This window comes from Oncorhynchus gorbuscha, linkage group LG15 (assembly GCF_021184085.1).
Source record: "Oncorhynchus gorbuscha isolate QuinsamMale2020 ecotype Even-year linkage group LG15, OgorEven_v1.0, whole genome shotgun sequence".
In the NCBI taxonomy this organism is placed as follows: Eukaryota; Metazoa; Chordata; class Actinopteri; order Salmoniformes; family Salmonidae; genus Oncorhynchus; species Oncorhynchus gorbuscha.
Genome location: NC_060187.1, coordinates 45,028,148 through 45,052,334, shown reverse-complemented (window position 1 = coordinate 45,052,334; position 24,187 = coordinate 45,028,148). Strand labels below are relative to the sequence as shown.

General features: G+C 45.0%; 2 protein-coding genes across 2 annotated transcripts; one reads left to right on the top strand and one right to left on the bottom strand.

Moving 5' to 3' along the window:
• Positions 1 to 170: 170 nt before the first annotated feature.
• LOC123998058 (SCL-interrupting locus protein homolog) lies at positions 171 to 13,907 on the top strand. The gene is made up of 17 exons (XM_046302898.1): positions 171 to 480; positions 829 to 914; positions 1,047 to 1,154; positions 1,420 to 1,535; positions 1,733 to 1,920; positions 3,927 to 4,183; positions 4,281 to 4,364; positions 4,586 to 4,672; positions 6,462 to 6,612; positions 7,202 to 7,311; positions 7,580 to 7,700; positions 7,861 to 8,844; positions 8,953 to 9,082; positions 9,878 to 10,115; positions 10,532 to 10,685; positions 10,956 to 11,275; positions 12,505 to 13,907. The coding sequence occupies exons 2-17, from the start codon at positions 904 to 906 to the stop codon at positions 13,190 to 13,192; spliced, it is 3,747 nt and encodes a 1,248-aa protein (XP_046158854.1). The 5' UTR covers positions 171 to 480; positions 829 to 903; the 3' UTR covers positions 13,193 to 13,907.
• A 1,192-nt stretch (positions 13,908 to 15,099) lies between these two features.
• On the bottom strand, positions 15,100 to 16,294 carry LOC123996429. The gene is made up of 2 exons (XM_046299803.1): positions 15,732 to 16,294; positions 15,100 to 15,528 (listed from the first exon to the last, which is right to left on the bottom strand). The coding sequence occupies exons 1-2, from the start codon at positions 16,274 to 16,276 to the stop codon at positions 15,189 to 15,191; spliced, it is 885 nt and encodes a 294-aa protein (XP_046155759.1). The 5' UTR covers positions 16,277 to 16,294; the 3' UTR covers positions 15,100 to 15,188.
• Between the last annotated feature and the right edge of the window lie 7,893 nt (positions 16,295 to 24,187).

The following is a 24,187-nucleotide window of genomic DNA, read 5'->3' as shown; positions in this document are numbered from 1 at the left end:
GCTATTTCATATTCTTTGCGACCTCAACAAGACTCGTATACTGCATCGCCATTACGATAAAAGGACTGGATGGGCTGAGCGGGTGATATTGTCAGCTCCTCTGATTGGAGCCATGGCAGCCATGAAACGGAGCTTTCTATTGGCTGGATTTCATGCCCCGCCATTGGAACCTGGAAACAGCGCCATAATCAATTACGTTTGATTTATCGCAAAGGACGTTTGTGTTCTGCGTTTAGCTAGCAATGCGGAAAGGGATTCATTCGATGCGACGCTAGGTCGCTGCCAGGTGAAGTAAAAAACGAAACAAAACCGAGAAAGTGTGGATTTACCGCGGATATGACTGCTTTGATGTTGTCGCCGAGGAAGTCTTAGTTGAGGGACAGCGGCTTGAAGACAGTTCTCCGAACATTTCAGACAGCCATCACGACTCGGTGGCACGCCAACCCATAAGATCGCTAGTTCGTTAACTGGCTACGTTTGGTGAATAATATTACCTTATGTGCTATGGTCACAAATTGGACTGACATAGGTAACGGGGTGTTTGAGCTAACGTTAGCTAGGTAGTTACAGCAACGTTCGCTAGCTGTGCCATTTACTAAACTTGCCAGGTGGCTAAAGTCCTTTTAACTAACTAACTGCAGTAGCTAGCTAATGTTACGTTGCCAGCTAGTATTTTGGTGTCAGTGAATTGCTTGAAAATGTGCATGGTGTCATGCACACACATTTAGATTTCACCCGGTGTTTGGCCTTGACATAACGATGTCAAAGTGTTGGTCTCGGAGTCATAGCCAGTTCTTGTTGACAGAACAACGCCTTTCCTGTCCACAGACGAGTGTTCAGGTGAATTTGAAAGGCTTAACATCTCACGTCTTGGACAATGTTTACAAACCAGATAATCTGAAGATGGCAACAAGGTATGTACATGTTTCCTTTGCATATATCAAACCTGGTACATTTCTCATTTATTTCCTAATAATTCCAATACAATTACATGTCCCACTGGAAAGTTTGTCTGACAGTATTTGACATTGTTAACCATACCACAGGTCACCAGAGAATGCGCTTGCTGCCCTCACCTTCCCCAAATCCAAAGTAGCTCTATGGGACCCCACACCTAATGGGGATGTGGTTAGCCTCCACCTCTCCTATTACAGGTAGTCTACTGGGTTCTCTTTGACAGTGACTACTTAGGATGCAGCACAGTAGTGAACAGTGGCTTTCTCATCTCCAGCCTGTACTGATTTGAGAAATCTTGGCCGGATGTAAGCAATATGTCTGGCTTGCTTTCATCTGCATAATTCTCTCCAATCAGTTCAGTTGAAAGAAAGGATACGAGGGAGACTATTGAAACACAACCTGTGATTGTTATTTGGTCATGTTCTGCCTTCACTACTTGAAAACCTGTCTTCTATTGAACAGAAATCCCCGGCTGCTACTTGTGGAGAAAACTCTTCGCTTGGCCCACCGCCATGCTCGACAGAGTAACAAGCCTGAGTTCAGCTGTTACTTGCTGGGGACTATTGCTGTGGATTCTGGTGAGAAGTATTATTTTTTTTCATGACAAATATTGAAAAAATGAGAGAGAAGAGCAAACACGTTTTTAGATTTGAAAATAATTATTTTCTACTCATGATAATGATTGCATGGATATGCTTGCTAAGTAAGTACTCTTTAAGTTTGACTATTTTATATTTAAACTGCCCCTCTGTTCTCTCTCCACTCTTTCTCCAAGATGAAGAGGGTGTGACTTTGACACTGGACCGGTTCGACCCAGGCCGGGGGCAGCCTGGCTCCTCTGGAAAGGTGCCCACTGCCCTGATGCCCGGGGACGTCCTGGTGCCCTGTGTGCTGGAAACACAGGGGCTCTCTGCTACAGACACCATGGTTCACTCGGCAGAAGTCTTCCACATCTCTTTTAAGGTAACATGAGTATGTTCGTGTCTGCACTGAAAGTAAATGTCCTCTTATCACTCATATAACACTGTGCAACTATGTATTGTGTGAATAGTATGATGAAGAAGTTGGTTTTATGAGGATGTTATGAAATGAAGGTTATGCTTACCAGAATGCGAGCAATAACCATACACTTAAAAAAAAACTTTAACCTTTATTTAACTAGGCAAGTCAGTTAAGAACAAAATTCTTATTTACAATGATAGCCTAGTGGGTTAACTGCCTTGTTCAGGGGCAGAACGACAGATTTTTACCTTGTCAGCTCGGGGATTCAATTTAGCAACCTTTCGGTTACTGGCCCAACGCTCTAACCACTAGTTACCGTATTTTCTTACAATGCTGTGTTTTCTAACTGGAATTTACATTGGTCCCAACTGTATGTTAAGTTCAACCCACCCTCTTAACTGCCTAACGAGATGGCCCACCTCTTCTGTTGCCTGGATAACAGAAGGAGCATACTCCCTCTACTCCTAAGTTGGCAGTTATTGCAACCTGTCAGCAACAGGTGTTGCTTATTACTGAACCCAGGGCTCCAGACTGTGACCATTTAGTCACTTTAGCTTTTAATTGGTCAAATTGGTGCAAGCTGCACTTTCTACCTGGTCACCTCAATCAAAACAACCATAAAGCCATGTTTTGGTCCAACCGTGAAGTGCATTATTCCACAGATGATCCATTCTATTGAAAAGATACTCCGGTGCAGGGGTATTCAACTTACCCTACGAGGAATAGATGGACAATTTCTGGGATCTTTTATTTCAGCTCATGAAACATGGGCCCAACCCTTTACATGTTGTGTTTTTTTAGATTTTTGTTCTGTGTATTTAAGTTAGTTTCCTCTCTCCTTGCTATTCTTAGACAATTAAAGCAAGAGCTGTTTTCTCATCTCCTAACTCCACTGCTGCCTCTGCCACATTGTTCTCAACACCAATATGCTGGGTAACTTTGCCATTATGCACATAGCAACATGGTCTAGGAAAAAGCGGCAATTCAACAATGCGCTGATGTTTTGGAACTGTTGACAGACCACTATCCAACGCGGGAGAAAGTGCATTTGTTATAAAATATAATTTTGATTAGTGTTCTTATGTAGTATAACCATGTACAATTTCAGTAGTGCATGTTTTAGTGATGGACTGTGCCATCCCCATGTGCGAATCAGACCGGTGTCTTGTACACCATGATTCTATTTTTTAGCTAAATGCTCGGCTAAAGAAATCTTTGTCGAAAAACAGCCTGTCGACCAAACAATCGACCAGTCGACTAAATGGGGTCAGCCCTAGTAATTAGAACAAGTAGTTTTGCGTCATACCTGTGATATATGGCTCATATCAGTATTCAGGGCTCGAACGACCCACTTTAAAATGAGCTAACTAGCTAATGTGTTTTGAGGTCCCACTTCCGCAGCTGGTGAATTGGCATGAATTTAATTAGGCCTGTATTTAATATTAGTGCACATATAAAGATGAAGGCAAATTCGCCTCTATTGAACAAAAAATAATATTCTGTAGCCCTATTTTGACAGTAAAGTATAACAATATTAACCTAATTGTCAACCAAATTCATGTCAATCACTGGATTAGGTTGCATATCAAAATATCTTGAATCGTGCGTTCCTGTTTGGACATTGTATTCAATAAATAAGTTACTAACATCTCAGTAATCTATTACACTTTAATAAAGCATTGTGTATGACTTTATAAGATCACTACTCATCTTCCTATTCCGTGGTGCCACCAAATGTGTGTGTATATATGTATATATGTATATATATATGTATATATATATTTATTTATTTATTTATGCGACCAAATCATGGGCTAGTGCCACCAATATAACTGAAAAGGTTAGTGGCACCAGTGCCACCAGTTGAATCCTTTAATCCAGTGCCCTGGAACTGCGACCGTGGAATGTGCTCAACTTAAACAGCCCTAAACCATGTCGCCATCCTCCCTCCCACCCTACCTGTTCAGATGCTCCAGCACTGCTGCAGCAGCCGGGAGTCCCTGGACCTGTCTAAGCTGCTGGCCCTACGGGCCCACCTCAGCTGCTTCCAACAAGGTGACAGCCTGGGCTTCTGCCTGCGCTGGGCCTCCACTGCCCCCGGCAACACGCTGGACGCTGTGCCCGTCCGGCCTGTGCCCATCATCCCCACCGCCTTGGCCAGGAACCTGAGCAGCACGGCCAGCCTCACCCAGCCGCTACACAGCAGCGCCAGCCGCAAACAAGGGTAAGGATTAAGGCCATAACATTGTAAACAAATCATGCCAATCATTTATTTTATCGCTGTGTTATTGATTAATGCCTCTGGTCTACATTTTGTTCAGCTTTCTGACCATGGATCAAACCCGGAAACTGCTGCTACTACTGGAGTCTGACCCGAAGGCCTACACTCTTCCACTGGTTGGAGTGTGAGAATGCCCTCCATTGACATTATATTTTTCGGCCAACATATGTTATTATTTTGGATGTGCGGGCTTGGGGGGGACTCCATTCATTGGAGATAATCTGATCCACAAAAGGATTTATCCTTCCTTATAGTACTCAAGCTGTTGGGGGGCGTGTGTGTGTGCCACCTCATTAGCAGTAGGGTACAGTTTGGTTGATGTGCTTGTGGTGTTGTCTGTGGCAGATGGTTGAGTGGGGTCACCCACATCTACAACCCCCAGGTGTGGGCGTGGTGTCTGAGGTACCTGTTCAGCTCCTCCCTCCATGACAAGTGAGTGGGATGCCCATCTGTTCAGATATTGCAAATAGCACTGACTGTCATTTCTCACTTGGCTGAAGGTAGTCTGGCTCCATACTGTGCTGTAGCCAACTGTTTTATGGTTGTTATCCCAGACATACAGCAACGTACACAGACGTTGGTTGAAGCACAACTGATGTGGGCCTGCAGGCTAGGCACTTTGTAATAACGTTCATGAATAAGCATAAATTATTTCAAGTGTTTCTAAATTATTATAAATGTTTATGAATTATGGTTTCTATGCTTAAGATGTTTTTTTTTACCAAATCATGAAATATTTTTAGTCCATCGGTGCTTATTCATGAAGGTTAGCTTCAGCTGTACAGTGCAGTCGAAGTTTTCAGACCCCTTGACATTTCCCACATTTTGTTACATTACAGCCTTATTCTAAAATGGAAGATATAATTTTCTTTACTCATCAATCTACACACAATTCCCCATAATGACAAATTTATTACAAATAAATAATGGATATCTTATCCAAGGAATTGTCCGTAGAGCTCCGAGACGGGATTGTGTTGAGGCACAAGACTCTTCCTAGAGCTGAATGCCCGGCAAAATTGAGCGATCGGGAGAGAAGGGCCTTGGTCAGGGAGGTGACGAAGAACCCTATAGTCACTCTGAAAGAGCTCCCGAGTTCCTCTGTGAAGATGGGAGAACCTTCCAGAAGGACAAACATTTCTGCAGCACTCTACCAATCAGGCCTTTATGGTAGTGTACAGACGGAAGCCACTCCTCAGTAAAAGGCACATGACCGCCTGCTTGGAGTTTGCCTAATGGCACCTAAATTACTCTGACTGAGAGAAACCAGATTCTCTGGTCTGATGAAACCAAGATTGAGCTCTTTGGCCTGAATGCCAAGCGTCACAGCTGGAGGAAACCTGACCCCATCCCTATGGTAAAGCATGGTGGCAGCATCATGCTGTGGAGATGGTTTTTCAGCGGCAGGGATTGGGAGACTAGTCAGGATTGAGGGGAAAGATGAACAGAGCAAACTACAGAAAGATCCTGGATGAAAACCTGCTCCAGAGCGCTCAGGTCCTCCGACTGGGGTGAAGGTTCACTTTCCAACATGACAACGACCCTAAGCACACAGCCAAGATCATGCAGGAGTGGCTTTGGGACAAGTCTCTGAATGTCCGTCAATGGTCCAGCCAGAGTCCGGACTTGAACCCGATCAAACACCTCTGGAGAGACCTGAAAACAGCTGTGCAGCAATGCTCCCCATCCAACCGAACAGCTTGAGAGGATCTGCAGAGAAGACTGGGAAACTCCCCAAATACAAGTGTGCCAAGCTTGTAGTGTCATACCCAAGAAGACTCGAGGCTGTAATCTCTGCCAAAGGGGCTTCAGTAAGGTATTATGTAAAGGGTCTGAAGACATGTAAATGTGATATCTGTGTTTTGATACATTTGCAAACGATTCTAAACTTGCTTTTTCTTTGTCGTTATCAGATGTTGTGTGTGTATAATGTGTCCCCCCCCATCAATGTAATCCATTTTAGAATAAGGCTGTAATGTAACAAAATGTGGGAAAAGTCAAGGCGTCTGAATACTTTCTGAATGCACTGTACATGTGTAGAATAGGGATTTGTCAGACAGCTCTATTCATGAGATTTCTATCTGCAACGTTACACAACATTTTCACACCGTTGCACTTCAATGGAATACATCAATCAGTGTTCTTATTGGTTCAGTTGGGCAACCTTCTCGCTTCAAAATGTTTTAATGAACACACCCCTGATTTTATTGTTGTGTTCCAGGGTGATGTCTGAGGGTGGTGCGTTCCTTGTGGTGCTGTACTCACTGACCCACAGGGAGCCAGAGTTCTACCAGGTTCAGCCTTGCAGTGGGCAGCAGCAGGACATGACCTTTCAACTGCTCACCAGCACCGAGTCACTCACTCTCTACCAGGTAGGCACACTTATGCCTGACTCACTCTATCGCTCCAACCTGAACCATGCTCGGACATTTCCCTTTCACATCGAGCTTACCAACATGGTTCCAACAACTATTGTCGATGCATAAGGAGGTCGGTGCAGTTCAGCTTGTTTTGGCTCAGCTTAGTAGTATGACAAGCCCTCTAGTGGCCTTTACCCACTATTACAACAATAGTCATTTATGGGCCTCCTGAGTGGCGCAGCGGTCTAAGGCAATGCTAGAAGCGTTACCACAGACCCGGGTTCATTCCCGGGCTGTGCCATAACCGGCCGTGGCAGGAACTCCCGTAGGGCGGTGCACAATTGGCCCACCGTACGTACGGGTTAGGGGAGGGTTTGGACAGGGGGGCTTTATTTGGCTCATCGCGCCCTAGCGACTCCTTGTGGCGTGCCGTGTGCCTGCAGGCTGTTGCCAATTGAACGATGTCTCCTCTGACACGTTGGTGCAGCTGGCTTCCGGGTTAAGCTGGCAGGTGTTAAGGATGGCGATTACATAATTTATACAAGGTGAATAATCCACGTCAAAATGAGACTTGATTTTCTTTTGTTCCTTGTCTGTGCAGAATGTAGAGATGTCCGAGGGCCGTACTCTGAAGTTTGAGCTCAGTGCCGAGACCCAGAACCGTGAGGCTGAGTTCTTCAGGGAACTGGTGTCCCGTGTCTCCTTAACAAGGTATACAAGCTCTTCTCTCAAGCATCTGCTGTAACAATATTACCTCGACTGGAGCAGTGGATTGGGACTCAATGCCGTCTCAGTGTGTGTGGTGGCTTTTTGTCTGTGTGTTGGGTGACAATCATTAGTCTTTTGTTATTAACTACTAACTAAACTCATGAGAATGATCCTCTAACAGGATTTTATGACTTCACAGGAATTGTTGTGTGTTAGATTAGACAATGGGCTCACCAGTGTTTGACGGTGTCTGTCCTCTTCTCTCCCTCAGCCCTGCGTCAGTGGCAGCTTCTCCGCAGGACAGGCTGTCAATCAGCGACCATGACTCTGGAGTGGAGGATGAGGACCTCTCCCCCAGGCCCTCCCCAAACCCACACCCTCTCACCCAGCAGGTCAGTGCTCTCTCTCTGTCTCTTGGTGTCTGTCTCCTTATTTTTCTTCCTTTCCCTCTTTGGAATGCTGTAACCAGAGGAGGTTGCTCTATTTGTCATTTGAAGCATAGTCTATTTATACTTTAGGGTTTGTTGTAAATGTTATACCTTTTTGTTTCAGACCAAGCAGGTCCACCCCTCTGTGCCGGAGCTCTCTCTAGTGATGGACGGCAGTTTCCTGGATGGAAAGACCATGGGTCGCCCTCAACCTCCCCTCCAAGCTCTGCAGCACAGAGGAAGTGCCCCTCCCTCCCACCAGCTCCACCCCTGGGCTGCCAGACCCCCAGACCAGGGTCCCACCATCCTCGGGGGCCCCCCTCCCATTAGAAGGCCCCTGACCCCTGCCATGGCCTCCCAGGGCAAAGGCAGCAGAAGAGCTTCCCTCACCCCCGGGCAGCAGCCACCACCAATCTGGCCTCCCTCCTCCAGCAGGAAATCAGCCCCTCCGCAGTTTGGGAAGAGGTCGTCTGCCTCTACTTCATCCTCCTCCTCTCCAAAGACTGGCTCCTCTCCTAACGGATCAGTCCATCAGGCCAGGCAGTTCCACCAAACCCCAGGTCACCCCTCTCACAGAGGGGCCTCCCCTGTCGGAAACCCGACACAACCCATCCCCAGGCACAGCCCCGGTCCCCCCCCAACCCCAGCCCTCATGCCCACTCACCAACAGCCCCCAGTCCATCCCAAGCACTTCCACAGCACCCCCAATCCCAACTTGAACCAGCCTTGCGGGTGCTGCTCCTTCCAACAACATGACCATAGCCCCTTGTACCACCCCAACCACTGGCAGGGGGCCTCAGGGACCCCGGGTGGGCACGTCTGCTCCAACTCTGAAAGTAACCCCCCCACCTCTCGCCAAACAAACCTTCACTACAGCCCAGCGTGCCTCACCGGTGGCCCCCCCACCACACACCACTTCCCCTCTCAGGGGCCCTGTTCTCCCAGGGGCCGCTTGGAGCTTCAAGCCCCCGCCTGTCAGAACCATTGTTGCCAGGCCCAGGCAACCCCCTCTCTCTCTCCCCTGGACGGGCCTATGAACCTCCTAGCCTCTGACGCCTATAGAATCCTGGTGGACCAAGACCGGCAGCTCAAGTTACTGCAGGCCCAGGTCAGGTTCTCCACGGTGTCATTGTGGATATCAGACACTGTATCAAATGACACAATCTTAAAGCTTTAGAACAGGGGTTCTCAATCTTTCTTAACCTGTTGATTTCAGATCCAGAAGCTACTTGAGGCCCAAGGGAAAAGGGGGAGCTCATCTCCATCCACCCAGCAGGCAGTCATCCAGACACAGACCTCCCCTGGACAACAGACCAAGAGAAGTGTTAGCATTGCTGTCGGCACAGGTACGAGAGTCATTCATCACTGCTTATACATGGTGGATAGTCATAGTTTGTCTATCCACTGCATTTTGATCCAATACTACGTCTGTCACTCGTTTTTGCGAGACTGACGCTCTAGTCTCCAGAAACACTGTGAAAATCGTATTTCTCACTTATGGTTAATTCGAGATCTGCTGAGAACATGGCCTTTTCTTTTCTCTTCAAGTTTCCTGAATAGAAAAAGTGAATTTGGACTTCAGTGTCAATACACCTATGATTACTATTTTGTTGTGTAACTGTTTGAGTTTTTTTGTTTGTTTTACTATACCATATAGGGTATGTTTGTAAATTTACTCTGGTGTGCGTTCTGGGCGTTCGTAAATTCAGTGTTTTCAGATTGTCCGTTCGTAAATTCAGTGTTTTGCGTTTGGTGCGCCCACTGGACGCTCTGGCCGAGGAGTAGGGTTGATCCGAGCGTTCCTCACAACGGCACCCAAGCTAACTGGCTAATGTTGGCTAGCTACTTCCAGACATAAATGAGAGAAACTCTAGTCTATCCATTTTACTTGCCCTAGCAGAGCTGGTTATCTAGAGTGTTAGTGACTAACTGCTGCTGGCAACAATTGAATTACGCTTTTAAAAATATTTTTTACCAACATTTACTGACCCCGGTAATATTCAGCCGGTGTTGTGTGTTCGTAAATGCATTCTCCCTCTGGCACACTCAGACGAGAGTGCTCTGAAATTGGACGAGATGGCCAGAGTGAATTTACGAACACACCCTTAGTTGACTAACTTCATCTCTTCCCTCCTCTTCAGGTGCCAGTCTGTTCTGGGGCGTCCCAGTCGATGCCCCCGCTCGCGATGACGAGGAGTGCCCACGGCCAGAGTGGCACAGAGGGCCTGGCGCTCCTGATGGCAGCAGGGCCTCCTCTAGTCGGAGCTCTGGCAGTGCCAACCTTACCCACAGCAGGCACATAGGTGGCTCGGAAGAAGAGAGCGGGGTCCGGGAGGGACGGGTGCCAGGCTCACCAGCCAATCAGTCAACGCACCCGAGGTAAGCAAACTGTTGGCTGCATTTCAAACTGAGCGCTTGTTTTGTTTTTGTTTTTTTACATTGGCCCAGCCCTCAATTTGAATTGACTGGATGAATGCAAGAAAGTAATGGTCGTAGTTCACCACCAAGAACTCTGAAAGAGGATTTTGACACCATTTTTACTCCCTTCATTTCACAAGAATGTGGCTTTAATGATTGAGAGGAATAGAGTTTCAATCTGAAACCCAGCCACGAAGAACATGGGCGATGTGAAAATATCCACGATAGGGTGAGCCCTCACAACTGGCATCAGACGTGGGATCCCACCAACTGTGACGGCTTACCATCTGAACACTGGAGCCACCTCGTGGCCATTTCAGTGAATTTATTTTTACCGGAGTATGAACCGCATTGTGTTTATTGTGCATTTCCTCCAGGACTCAGTCAACATTTGGAGACTGTTCTTTCCAGAGTCCAGTGTTGGGGGAGAGTGCCAGCATGTACTACCAGTCCCAGTCTCCACAGAGAGACGACACTAAGAGTGAGGAGTCCAGGGCGATGGACGATCAGCGGTTTTATCAGGATCTACTGGTAAGAGTCATCTTTATAGGCTCTTTCTCCGTGAAACACTTATGAGCACGGCCCCAAGTGATTAGTCTGTGTTTGTATTTGCACAGTCTTTCATTCTGGTATGCTTTATTTTGGGGGAATGTTTCAACAGAATCTAGTATTGCAGTGAAATGCTTAATCCAACATGTTATGTTTCCAGCCTCCGTCCTGTGAGATCCCTTTTTTGACTCTGTCGCTTTTACGAGAGGTGCTTTTACCAATAAAGATCTGACGTTCTTCATCCTTCCACAGGGCCAAGTGAACAGCCGCCTCCAGGGATCAGTGAACGAGGAGGTCGACGAGGAAGAAGACCAAAGGACCTCGTACCCACGGCGGGAGAGCCACAGCTTGTCCCCTAGACAAGTGTCCCACTGTCAGTCCCAGCAGTCGTCCCCTAGCCCGGTTCCCGTCAGCTCCCGGAGGCCGGAGCCCAAAGGAGGGGAGCAGCCAAAAGGAAGGGACCAGGTGCTCCACGCCACGCTGCGCCAGCTGCAGCAGCTAGGGGTCAACGTGGACCTGGACTCTGCTGACCCTGAGGGAAAGACCAGGCGCAGCTCTGTCGAGAGTGCCAGGTATGTTTTCCTTGACGTTTCAGGGTAACTTGACTATCTTTGCACATAGGTCATAGATGTAGTAGTCTTATGGTGTAACAATAGTGCCACCTAGCAGTAGGGCTGGGAAGGAAGTTTCAGTCACGGAACATGGACCTGTTTTTATCAGTGGTGTAAAGTACTTAAGTAGTATTTTAAAGTATTTCTTACTTAAGTCGTTTTTTAGTGTATATATTTTTTGGCAACTTTAACTTCACTAATTATTCACTTTTATTTAACTAGGCTAGTTAAGAACATTGTTATTTACATCGACCTGCCAAAAGGCCTCCTGCGGGGACGGGAGCTGGGATTAAAAATGAATAAAATAATATAGTATTTTAAGTATAGGACACGACCAGAGACTCCACAACACTACATAGAGACAGACGTAAGACGACAACATGGCAAGGCAGAAGAATATGACAACACAGCATGGTAGCAACGCATGGCTGCAGCACAACATGGTACAAACATTATTGGGCACAGACAACAGCACAAAGGGCAAGACCATAGAGAAAACAATACATCACACAAAGTAGCCACAACTGTCAGTGAGAGTGTCCATGATTGAGTCTTTGAATGAAGATTGAGATAAAACTGTCCAGTTTGCATTCCTAAAGACAATCATTTATTTTTTTACGCTACATTGTTACATTTTGAATGCTTGGCAGGACAGGAAAATGGTCCAATTATTGAGAGAAAATCCCTGGTTATCCCTGCCTCTAATCTGGCGGCTCACTAAACACCTGCTTCGTTTGTAAATTATGTCAGTTGGAGTGTGCTCCTGGCTCTCTGTAAATAAATAAAAATGTTAAACAAGAAAATGGCACCGTCTGGTTTGCCTAATGTAAGGAATTTGAAATAAAGTTTTACTTTTGATAATTATATTTTAGCAATTACATTTACTTTTGATACTTAAGTATATTTACAACTAAGTACTTCAACTTTTACTCAAGTAGTATTTTACTGGGTGACTTTTACTTGTCATTTTCTATTTAGGTATCTTTTACTCAAGTATGACAATTGGGTACTTTTTCCATCCTTGATTATGGTTACAGCCATTCTAACATTACAACATTACAGGGGCTATTACAATGGCCGATTCTCATACTTTCTGGCTCATTCTCATGTAAGTTCGACATCATTCCCTTATGCAGAAGGTGTTCCTGTAGCTTTGATTGTAAATACAGCTCCTGTTTCCTTCTCCCCAGTACCCTGGCCGGCATCAACCCGGAGGCGGTCATCAGCAGACTGACCCTCCCAGAGTCGACGGCGACCAGCATGTGGGGCGGCAGCGTGGATCTCAGCCTGGAGGCCAACGCCATTGCCCTCCGATACCTGAGCGACCAGCAGCTCTCCAGGCTCTCTGTAGGGGGAGGGCAACAGCCCCCCAAGGCCCTTCCCAGGCTCAGCCCCTGCACACTGCTCTCAGAGAACCCCCCAACGGAGAAGAGCGCCATGGGACTGAGCAGTATTCTGTCTCCGAACAACATGTCCTTTGCCACCCGCAAGTACATGAAGAGGTACGGGCTGATAGAGGAGGGGAGCGGGAGTGAGGAGGAGCAATCGGAGATTGGATACACTGTACAGTTCCATGTTCAACAGGAACAAGAAGGGCAAAGAGTGAGGGTTCTGAAGAACATCACCAACGAGTTGCCCCACTCCGACCCTGTCAACCCCCAGGCACTGCATGCAGACTCTCAAAGTCAGCTACTCAGAGACTTGCGTCCTAAAATGCAGCTTTTGGCCCGCGGCGCCAAACACAGTCTGGAGAAAGAGAATGGCGCCAAATGGCGGCCATCTTTAGGAGAAATGCAGAGGGAGTGTCCTCAACCAGAAGGGTCAATGGGAAATTTCTTGGACCTAAGTAGACTTCGACAGCTGCCGAAACTCTTCTAAAGGACCACGGCAACTGATGTAAAGGGAACTCAAAATGACAAATGAAATGTATTGTCGAAATCCATTGGGATTTCCATTTTGTTTCCTTAGTAAGAGGTTTTTTAATGCTTCCATACATTTTTGTTTACACATTTCGATTTTTTAATGCCTCTATTTTAATCTTCATGGTGCTCATTGTAATGTATACATTTGTTTGTGACCACTGATGTACAGAGACTGTTAGCGAATCACGACAGTGCTCTTGGTCTTATGAGCAAAATTCTTGTCCTTCTACTACCACTTGGGAGTAGTGTTATGATTTAGCTCTTCAATGGTGGCAGCCAGGTCATTTTCTCTATTTGAATTTAAAGGGCTTTTGATTTTTAACATGCAATGGATGCCAATTGTTTGAACCATTTGAAGCTATTTAATTTACATTTTGCCCGTTTATTGATAACCACTATACCCAATCTCCTGGTAATTGATGTGTACCTATTTATTTAGTCAATGTTGGGATTTTTTCAAAGTCTGATTACATGGTGAAACAGACTAAATTCATGCCAATTATTTTCCTTTTTTATGTTGTAAATATCTATGTTTCCTTCATGCTATATTGTTTTTCTTGTGTTTGTACATGACATGCCTTGAGCATTATTTCAAGTGTCTCAACTTGAACTTTCTATTTAAAATTGCCTCAATAAATATGTACCTGATTCATAAGTTTTGTACTTTTTCTACAGATGGGTTTCTTTCTTTTGTGAATTTACATTTTAGTGTTCTATTTAGTTAGCCCTCTACTGTCCCTCCCCAACCCAGACTTCTATCCCTGAAGTCATTTCACAACCCTCTGACATAGACGTCCCCTGTTAACCTCTCCTCACCGCTCTTCAAAAAAATCTGCCATGTCACACATCAGGCATATCTAGAATAAACAGACACATACTAGTGATTTTCAATTGTGAAATGTTGCTAATCTGTGCTGGAGCTGGGCTCTGGAAAATGTGGTTAATCACATGCAAACAGCATGTCGGCACAGAGTAAGGCTCTCCAGAGGGTAGTGAGGTCTGCACAACGCATCACCAGGGGCAAACTACCTGCCCTCCAGGACACCTACACCACCCGATGTCACAGGAAGGCCATAAAGATCATCAAGGACAACAACCACCTGAGCCACTGCCTGTTCACCCCGCTATCATCCAGAAGGCGAGGTCAGTACAGGTGCATCAAAGCTGGGACCGAGAGACTGAAAAACAGCTTCTATCTCAAGGCCATCAGACTGTTAAACAGCCACCACTAACATTGAGTAGCTGCTGCCAACACACTGACTCAACTCCAGCCACTTTAATAATGGGAATTGATGGGAAATTATGTAAAATATATCACTAGCCACTTTAAACAATGCTACCTAATATAATGTTTACATACCCCACATTATTCATCTCATATGTATACGTATATACTGTACTCTATCATCTACTGCATCCTTATGTAATACATGTATCACTAGCCACTTTAACTATGCCACTTTGTTTACATACTCATCTCATATGTATATACTGTACTCGATACCATCTACTGTATCTTGCCTATGCCGCTCTGTACCATCACTCATTCATATATCTTTATGTACATATTTTTTATCCCCTTACACTGTATAAGACCAGTAGTTTTGGAATTGTTAGCTGGATTACTTGTTGGTTATTACTGCATTGTCGGAACTAGAAGCACAAGCATTTCGCTACACTCACATTAACATCTGCTAACCATGTGTATGTGACAAATAAAATTGGATTTGATTTAATTAGCTCAGATCTAGTCATCCTATACCTGCACCTGTCACATTTCTTTCTCCACGTCTGCTTACCAGATCTACGTTTTGCTCTTCCATTTAGTAATGCAGGTTGGAGGGATTAAAGAAGAGAAGGAATGCAAGAATAGTCTTTTAATGTATTCACACACTTATGAATCGTAAGATGAGGAATTGTTCACCCAACAGGATAGTCTTTCATGTGTGGTTTCACCAGTTGTCATCGTTCTGCAGCCAGATGCCCTCGTCTAGCACAATGCCGTTGGTCCCGGTAATTTCCCACTTGGCCTTATAGCGCTGGTCCCCTGCGCCCTCACCGAGGTCCCACACCTCCATAAACAGCATCTCCTCAGGCACCTCCATGAGATCAGAGGTCAGGCCCAGTTTCTGGAGGTCAAAGATCATCGGTGTGGTGGTGGAGTCCAGATACTGGCTCAGGGCGGGGCTGAGGTGATTGGCTGGTGACGTCGGATGAGGCTGGCGTTGCACACTGCTGCCCCACAGGCCTGTCAGGTTTTTCACAACCTCCAGACAACGAGGGTCTTCCGCTCTATAGGATACACACAACATGACATAACACCCTGTTCCTGGTTTGGTTCCAAACTATGTGCTGTAGCTAACTCTTGTCATTGTACAGTATGGGACCTTGCTTCTAGTCATCAAGGGAAATCAGAACTATTGAATTCTGTTGGGTCATTAAATGAAAAGATCATACAAGTACCATGATGCAGTATTAGCTGTAATAATATTTACCTAATGTCTGAAGTGTTCCAGGCATCTCCCATGGACTGACCAGGCTGGAGCAGAGCGAGATCTCCAAAGATCTCGTTCATGGTTGTTTTTTGCTCCAGGGGTGGTGGGGGCAGGAGGTTTGGAGGGAAGTATGGCCAATGATCAGCTGTGCAATCTAGCAATGGACCAGACTGGAGAATAAGTGGGTTCTCGTTTTGCGGAGAATGTTTGGTTGGGTAAAAAGGCTGGGCCTTACAGTCCTCAACAGAAAGGTGACCAGGTGACTCTTTGTTCAAGGTATTATTTGAGATCTTGCTGCTTGTTGATGTTGGAGTGTCATTTTTCAATGTTTCAGGTGCTTCCTTCTTTGTTGTGCCAGATCGTTTGCATGATCCATTGACTGAAGTGTTTTTCCCAAGGTCTGTCAATTCAATAAATTCAGTCTCTTTGTTCTTTCGTTGTTTTCTTCCATTTCTTGTCCTGGTTTTGGTCTCGTTGGTGCTACAGCAGCACACAAAGCAAAAAAAACACCAACCTCGAAACCATTTTTTAATTGCCTTCTTCATTTTCAAAAAGGATAATGAGAATTTTACATAAGAAATTTTAGAATTGGAGCTAACAAACAGGTTTGCACGGTAACGGTAAACATTCCAAATCATTTAACCTTTGTGACATCGATATGATAAGAATTAGAATTATATGTTGACATTAAGTTCTAATCAAAGAATTCTCCTCTTGCAGTTTTGTTTGAATATTGTACCACTGAAATCAGACCCCAAAGGTGATACCCCACATCTGACATCATGACATAATCAACATCACTAGGGCACCCCTCGCTTAATGGTGTTAAAGAATTGTAAATTAATCATTTGATTCAATGCAATTCCCCTTCCTGCAAATCAAAAAGGTTCAGCTCTGTTCAGCTTTTTGGTCTCTGGATATGCCTCTAATATTCTCAACTCTGGGACACTTTAAAAAAACATAATTTGTCAGCATATTGTGGAAATACAGAAAATACATAGGATTTTTTTAAATCATCAATCGGTACTGTTTTCATCTCATTTGGTCCAGCTTAGGATAAAACTTAACCTAATTACATTGATTTAACCTGACTAACATGCAGTGGTGTAAAGTACTTAAGAAAAATTACTTTAAAGTACTACTTAAATATCTTTTTGGGGTATCTGTACTTTACTATACTATTTATATTTTTGACAACCTTTACTTCGCTACATTCCTAAAAAAAATAATGTACTTTTTACTCCATACATTTTAACTGGCACCCAAAACTACTCGTTACATTTTGAATGCTTAGCAGGACAGGAAAAGAGTCCAATTCACACACTTATCGAGACAACACATGGTCATCCCTTCTGCCTCTGATCTGGCGGACTCACTGAATACAAATGCATCTTTTGTAAATGATGTATGAGTGTTGGAGTGCGCCCCTGGCTATTGATACATTTTAAAAACAAGAAAATGGTGCCGCCTGCTTTGCTTAATAGAAGGAATTTTAAATTATTCATACTTTTACTTTGATACTTAAGTATATTTTAGCAATTACATTTACTTTTGATACTTAAGTACATTTTGACCCAAATACTTTTAGACTTTTATTCAAGTAGTATTTTACTGGGTGACTTTACTTGTGTAACTTTCTATTAAGGTATCTATACTTTTACTCAAGTATGACAATTGGGTACTTATTCCATCACTGCTCACAGGTTGTTACATCAATCAAATTTCAACATAATCAACTATGTATATGTTGAAATTCCAAATAGAATTGTGGGAAATATCCACACAGCATGATGATGCCACCATCGTGTGGTGCCAGGTTTCCTCCAGATATGACACTTGACATTCAGGCCAAAGAGTTCAGTCTTGGTTTCATCAGACCAGATAATCTCTATGGCTTGGTTTTTTGCGCTGACATGCACTGTCAACTGTGGGACCTTATACAGAAGTGTGTGCCTTTCCAAAACATGTCCAATCAATTGAATTTACCACAGATGGACTCCAATTCAAGTTGTAGAAACATTACATTTACATTTACATTTAAGTCATTTAGCAGACGCTCTTATCCAGAGCGACTTACAAATTGGTGCATTCACCTTATGACATCCAGTGGAACAGCCACTTTACAATAGTGCATCTAAATATTTTAAGGGGGGAGGGGGTGAGAAGGATTACTTTATCCTATCCTAAGTATTCCTTAAAGAGGTGGGGTTTCAGGTGTCTCCGGAAGGTGGTGATTGACTCCGCTGTCCTGGCGTCGTGAGGGAGTTTGTTCCACCATTGGGGAGCCAGAGCAGCGAACAGTTTTGACTGGGCTGAGCGGGAACTGTACTTCCTCAGTGGTAGGGAGACGAGCAGGCCAGAGGTGGATGAACGCAGTGCCCTTATTTGGGTGTAGGGCCTGATCAGAGCCTGGAGGTACTGAGGTGCCGTTCCCCTCACAGCTCCGTAGGCAAGCACCATGGTCTTGTAGCGGATGCGAGCTTCAACTGGAAGCCAGTGGAGAGAGCGGAGGAGCGGGGTGACGTGAGAGAACTTGGGAAGGTTGAACACTAGACGGGCTGCGGCGTTCTGGATGAGTTGTAGGGGTTTAATGGCACAGGCAGGGAGCCCAGCCAACAGCGAGTTGCAGTAATCCAGACGGGAGATGACAAGTGCCTGGATTAGGACCTGCGCCGCTTCCTGTGTGAGGCAGGGTCGTACTCTGCGGATGTTGTAGAGCATGAACCTACAGGAACGTGCCACCGTCTTGATGTTAGTTGAGAACGACAGGGTGTTGTCCAGGATCACACCAAGGTTCTTAGCGCTCTGGGAGGAGGACACAATGGAGTTGTCAACCGTGATGGCGAGATCATGGAACGGGCAGTCCTTCCCCGGGAGGAAGATCAGCTCCGTCTTGCCGAAGTTCAGCTTGAGGTGGTGATCCGTCATCCACACTGATATGTCTGCCAGACATGCAGAGATGCGATTCGCCACCTGGTCATCAGAAGGGGGAAAGGAGAAGATTAATTGTGTGTCGTCTGCATAGCAATGATAGGAGAGACCATGTGAGGTTATGACAGAGCCAAGTGACTTGGTGTATAGCGAGAATAGGAGAGGGCCTAGAACAGAGCCAGAAACATCTCAAGGATTATCAATGGAAATAGGCTGCAACTGGACTCAATTTTGAGTCTCATAGCAATGGTTCCGAATACCTATGTAGATAAGGTATTCTTGTTTTTTTATTTGTAATACATTTGCAAACATTTCTAAAATCCTGTTTTCGCTTTGTCATTATAGGGTATTGTGTGGCTGTAACGTAACAAAATGTGGAAAAACACTAGGGGTCTGAATACTTTTCTACGCCACGGTACATATATATATATATATACTTCAGCCATAACAAGTCTACCATCCAGATGCCTACATCTGGAAACAAGCTGTGCTTCATTCAGCTGAGCTGTCATGTCAACATTTAGACATTACTCAACTTCCATACTCAGTTGGGTAGACTACTGAAACATTGCCTAGTTGAAAGTAACTCCTCTAACTGTTCTTGTACAAGTTGTATGTGAAAGTAAATTCAAAGTAAGGTTGGGTTTATGTAGGCTACATTGACATCTGATTTGCCCAAAGTACACCATCATTTCAACATGATGCATGGTTGATTGGATCTTTGGTAGTTTAGAAGTAGTTACCACTAGCCGTATAATTAGGATGCCAAATTAATTTAGTTAATAATAAACTTTAACGTTTGGATTTATGTTATTCATAAAATTGAGTAAATATACAATCCAAGCAGTTTGTTTTCAAATAGATTACTGATAGGTTGGATTCACAGCTCCGTCTCAAACAAAAATCCAAGTTAAAGAATAGGACCAAATCACATCAAACTTTAAATGCACTTTAAATAAAGTTTGATTTGATTTAGTCCTATTCTTCAACTTAGATTTTTGGTTGAGATGCAGATGTGAATCCAACATATTAATAACTTGTAGATTACATTTGAAATCAGATAACCTTCATATACAAGACAATATCCAAAGATAAAAGTGTATTATTAATATAATGGATTTAGTATCCTATTTATAAGACTAATGGTAACTATTTCTAAACTTCCAACGATCCAGTCAACCAGGGATGAACGATAGTATATCTAGCTGCACATTTAAATGATGGTGTCCTTTGTCGGGCAAATCAGATGTTTATATAGCCTTCATCAAACCAACCTCACTATGAATTTACTTTCACATACAGCTTGTGTTAGACTTACTTTCAACTATACAATGTTATTTAGGTAGTCTACGCAAATGAGTATTGAAGCTGATCAATGTCTAAATGCGTTGTTATGATAGGTCGGCTGAAAAGAACACAGCTTCTTTTCAGTGGTAAGCAGGTTACATCAAAGTAGGCATTTGAATGGTAGAAGTATGGTAGCAACACACAGCATGGTAGCAACACATGGCTGCAGCACAACATGGTACAAACATTATTGTCACAGGCAACAGCACAAAGGGCAAGACCATAGAGAAAACAATACATCACACAAAGTAGCCACAACTGTCAGTGAGAGTGTCCATGATTGAGTCTTTGAATGAAGATTGAGATAAAACTGTCCAGTTTGCATTCCTAAAGAAAATAATTTATTTTTTACGCTACATCGGTACATTTTGAATGCTTGGCAGGACAGGAAAATGGTCCAATTATCGAGAGAAAATCCCTGGCGGCTCACTAAACACCTGCTTCGTTTGTAAATGATGTCTGAGTTGAAGTGTGCTCCTGGCTCTCTGTAAATAAAAAAATGTTAAACAAGAAAATGGCACCGTCTGGTTTGCCTAATGTAAGGAATTTGAAATATTTTTTTACTTTTGACAATTATATTTTAGCAATTACATTTACTTTTGATACTTAAGTATATTTACAACTAAGTACTTCCACTTTTACTCAAGTACATTTACATTTAAGTCATTTAGCAGACGCTCTTATCCAGAGCGACTTACAAATTGGTGCATTCACCTTATGACATCCAGTGGAACAACCACTTTACAATAGTGCATCTAAATATTTTAAGGGGGAGGGGGGTGAGAATGATTACTTTATCCTATCCTAGGTATTCCTTAAAGAGGTGGGGTTTCAGGTGTCTCCGGAAGGTGGTGATTGACTCCGCTGTCCTGGCGTCGTGAGGGAGTTTGTTCCACCATTGGGGAGCCAGAGCAGCGAACAGTTTTGACTGAGCTGAGCGGGAACTGTACTTCCTCAGTGGTAGGGAGGCGAGCAGGCCAGAGGTGGATGAACGCAGTGCCCTTATTTGGGTGTAGGGCCTGATCAGAGCCTGGAGGTACTGAGGTGCCGTTCCCCTCACAGCTCCGTAGGCAAGCACCATGGTCTTGTAGCGGATGCGAGCTTCAACTGGAAGCCAGTGGAGAGAGCGGAGGAGCGGGGTGACGTGAGAGAACTTGGGAAGGTTGAACACTAGACGGGCTGCGGCGTTCTGGATGAGTTGTAGGGGTTTAATGGCACAGGCAGGGAGCCCAGCCAACAGCGAGTTGCAGTAATCCAGACGGGAGATGACAAGTGCCTGGATTAGGACCTGCGCCGCTTCCTGTGTGAGGCAGGGTCGTACTCTGCGGATGTTGTAGAGCATGAACCTACAGGAACGGGCCACCGCCTTGATGTTAGTTGAGAACGACAGTTTGTTGTCCAGGATCACGCCAAGGTTCTTAGCGCTCTGGGAGGAGGACACAATGGAGTTGTCAACCGTGATGGCGAGATCATGGAACGGGCAGTCCTTCCCCGGGAGGAAGAGCAGCTCCGTCTTGCCGAAGTTCAGCTTGAGGTGGTGATCCGTCATCCACACTGATATGTCTGCCAGACATGCAGAGATGCGATTCGCCACCTGGTCATCAGAAGGGGGAAAGGAGAAGATTAATTGTGTGTCGTCTGCATAGCAATGATAGGAGAGACCATGTGAGGTTATGACAGAGCCAAGTGACTTGGTGTATAGCGAGAATAGGAGAGGGCCTAGAACAGAGCCCTGGGGGACACCAGTGGTGAGAGCGCGTGGTGAGGAGACAGATTCTCGCCACGCCACCTGGTAGGAGCGACCTGTCAGGTAGGACGCAATCCAAGCGTGGGCCGCGCCGGAGATGCCCAACTCGGAGAGGGTGGAGAGGAGGATCTGATGGTTCACAGTATCGAAGGCAGCCGATAGGTCTAGAAGGATGAGAGCAGAGGAGAGAGAGTTAGCTTTAGCGGTGCGGAGCGCCTCCGTGATACAGAGAAGAGCAGTCTCAGTTGAATGACTAGTCTTGAAACCTGACTGATTTGGATCAAGAAGGTCATTCTGAGAGAGATAGCGGGAGAGCTGACCAAGGACGGCACGTTCAAGAGTTTTGGAGAGAAAAGAAAGAAGGGATACTGGTCTGTAGTTGTTGACATCGGAGGGATCGAGTGTAGGTTTTTTCAGAAGGGGTGCAACTCTCGCTCTCTTGAAGACGGAAGGGACGTAGCCAGCGGTCAGGGATAAGTTGATGAGCGAGGTGAGGTAAGGGAGAAGGTCTCCGGAAATGGTCTGGAGAAGAGAGGAGGGGATAGGGTCGAGCGGGCAGGTTGTTGGGCGGCCGGCCGTCACAAGACGCGAGATTTCATCTGGAGAGAGAGGGGAGAAAGAGGTCAGAGCACAGGGTAGGGCAGTGTGAGCACAACCAGCGGTGTTGTTTGACTTAGCAAACGAGGATCGGATGTCGTCGATCTTCTTTTCAAAATGGTTGACGAAGTCATGAAGTCAAGTAGTATTTTACTGGGTGACTTTTACTTGTCATTTTCTATTTAGGTATCTTTTACTCAAGTATGACAATTGGGTACTTTTTACATCCTTGATTATGGTTACAGCCATTCTAACATTACAATAGGGGCTATTACAATGGCCGATTCCCATACTTTCTGGCTCATTCTCATGTAAGTTTGACATCATTCCCTTATGCAGAAGGTGTTCCTGTAGCTTTGATTGTAAATACAGCTCCTGTTTCCTTCTCCCCAGTACCCTGGCCGGCATCAACCCGGAGGCGGTCATCAGAAGACTGACCCTCCCAGAGTCGACGGCGACCAGCATGTGGGGCGGCAGCGTGGATCTCAGCCTGGAGGCCAACGCCATCGCCCTCCGATACCTGAGCGACCAGCAGCTCTCCAGGCTCTCTGTAGGGGGAGGGCAACAGCCCCCCAAGGCCCTTCCCAGGCTCAGCCCCTGCACACTGCTCTCAGAGAACCCCCCAACGGAGAAGAGCGCCATGGGACTGAGCAGTATTCTGTCTCCGAACAACATGTCCTTTGCCACCCGTAAGTACATGAAGAGGTACCGGCTGATAGAGGAGGGGAGCGGGAGTGAGGAGGAGCAATCGGAGATGGGATACACTGTACAGTGTAGCCGGGTAGCCTAGTGGTTAGAGCGTTGGACTAGTTACCGAAAGGTTGCAAGTTCAAATCCCCGAGCTGACAAGGTACAAATCTGTCGTTCTGCCCCTTGAACAGGCAGTTAACCCACTGTTCCTAGGCCGTCATTGAAAATAAGAATTTGTTCTTAACTGACTTGCCTAGTAAAATAAAGGTAAAAACAAAAACAAAACAGTTCCATGTTCAACAGGAACAAGAAGGGCAAAGAGTGAGGGTTCTGAAGAACATCACCAACGAGTTGCCCCACTCCGACCCTGTCAACCCCCAGGCGCTGCATGCAGACTCTCAAAGTCAGCTACTCAGAGACTTGCGTCCTAAAATGCAGCTTTTGGCTCTCGGCGCCAAACACAGTCTGGAGAAAGAGAATGGCGCCAAATGGCGGCCATCTTTAGGAGAAATGCAGAGGGAGTGTCCTCAACCAGAAGGGTCGATGGGAAATTTCTTGCACCTAAGTAGACTTCGACAGCTGCCGAAACTCTTCTAAAGGACCACGGCAACTGATGTAAAGGGAACTCAAAATGACAAATGAAATGTATTGTCGAAATCCATTGGGATTTGTCAGTTTCCTTAGTAAGAGGTTTTTTAATGCTTCCATACATTTTTGTTTACACGTTTCGATTTTTTAATGCCTCTATTTTAATCTTCATGGTGCTCATTGTAATGTATACATTTGTTTGTGACCACTGATGTACAGAGACTGTTAGCGAATCACGACAGTGCTCTTGGTCTTATGAGCAAAATTCTTGTCCTTCTACTACCACTTGGGTGTAGTGTTATGATTTAGCTCTTCAATGGTGGCAGCCAGGTCATATTCTCTATTTGAATTTAAAGGGCTTTTGATTTTCAACATGCAATGGATGCCAATTGTTTGAACCATTTGAAGCTATTTAATTTACGTTTTGGCCGTTTATTGATAACCACTATACCCAATCTCCTGGTAATTGATGTGTACCTATTTCTTTAGTCAATGTTGGGATTTTTTCAAAGTCTGATTACATGGTGAAACAGACTAAATTCATGCCAAATCTTTT

Coding starts and splice junctions, on each gene's coding strand:
- LOC123998058 (XM_046302898.1), top strand. Junction 4,673..6,461: donor AGCTCCTCCCTCCATGACAA/GTGAGTGGGATG, acceptor GTTGTGTTCCAG/GGTGATGTCTGAGGGTGGTG. Junction 8,845..8,952: donor TCAAGTTACTGCAGGCCCAG/GTCAGGTTCTCC, acceptor TGTTGATTTCAG/ATCCAGAAGCTACTTGAGGC.
- LOC123996429 (XM_046299803.1), bottom strand. CDS start 16,276: ATGAAGAAGGCAATTAAAAAATGGTTTCGAGGTTGGTGTTTTTTTTGC. Junction 15,529..15,731: donor TGGAACACTTCAGACATTAG/GTAAATATTATT, acceptor TGTATCCTATAG/AGCGGAAGACCCTCGTTGTC.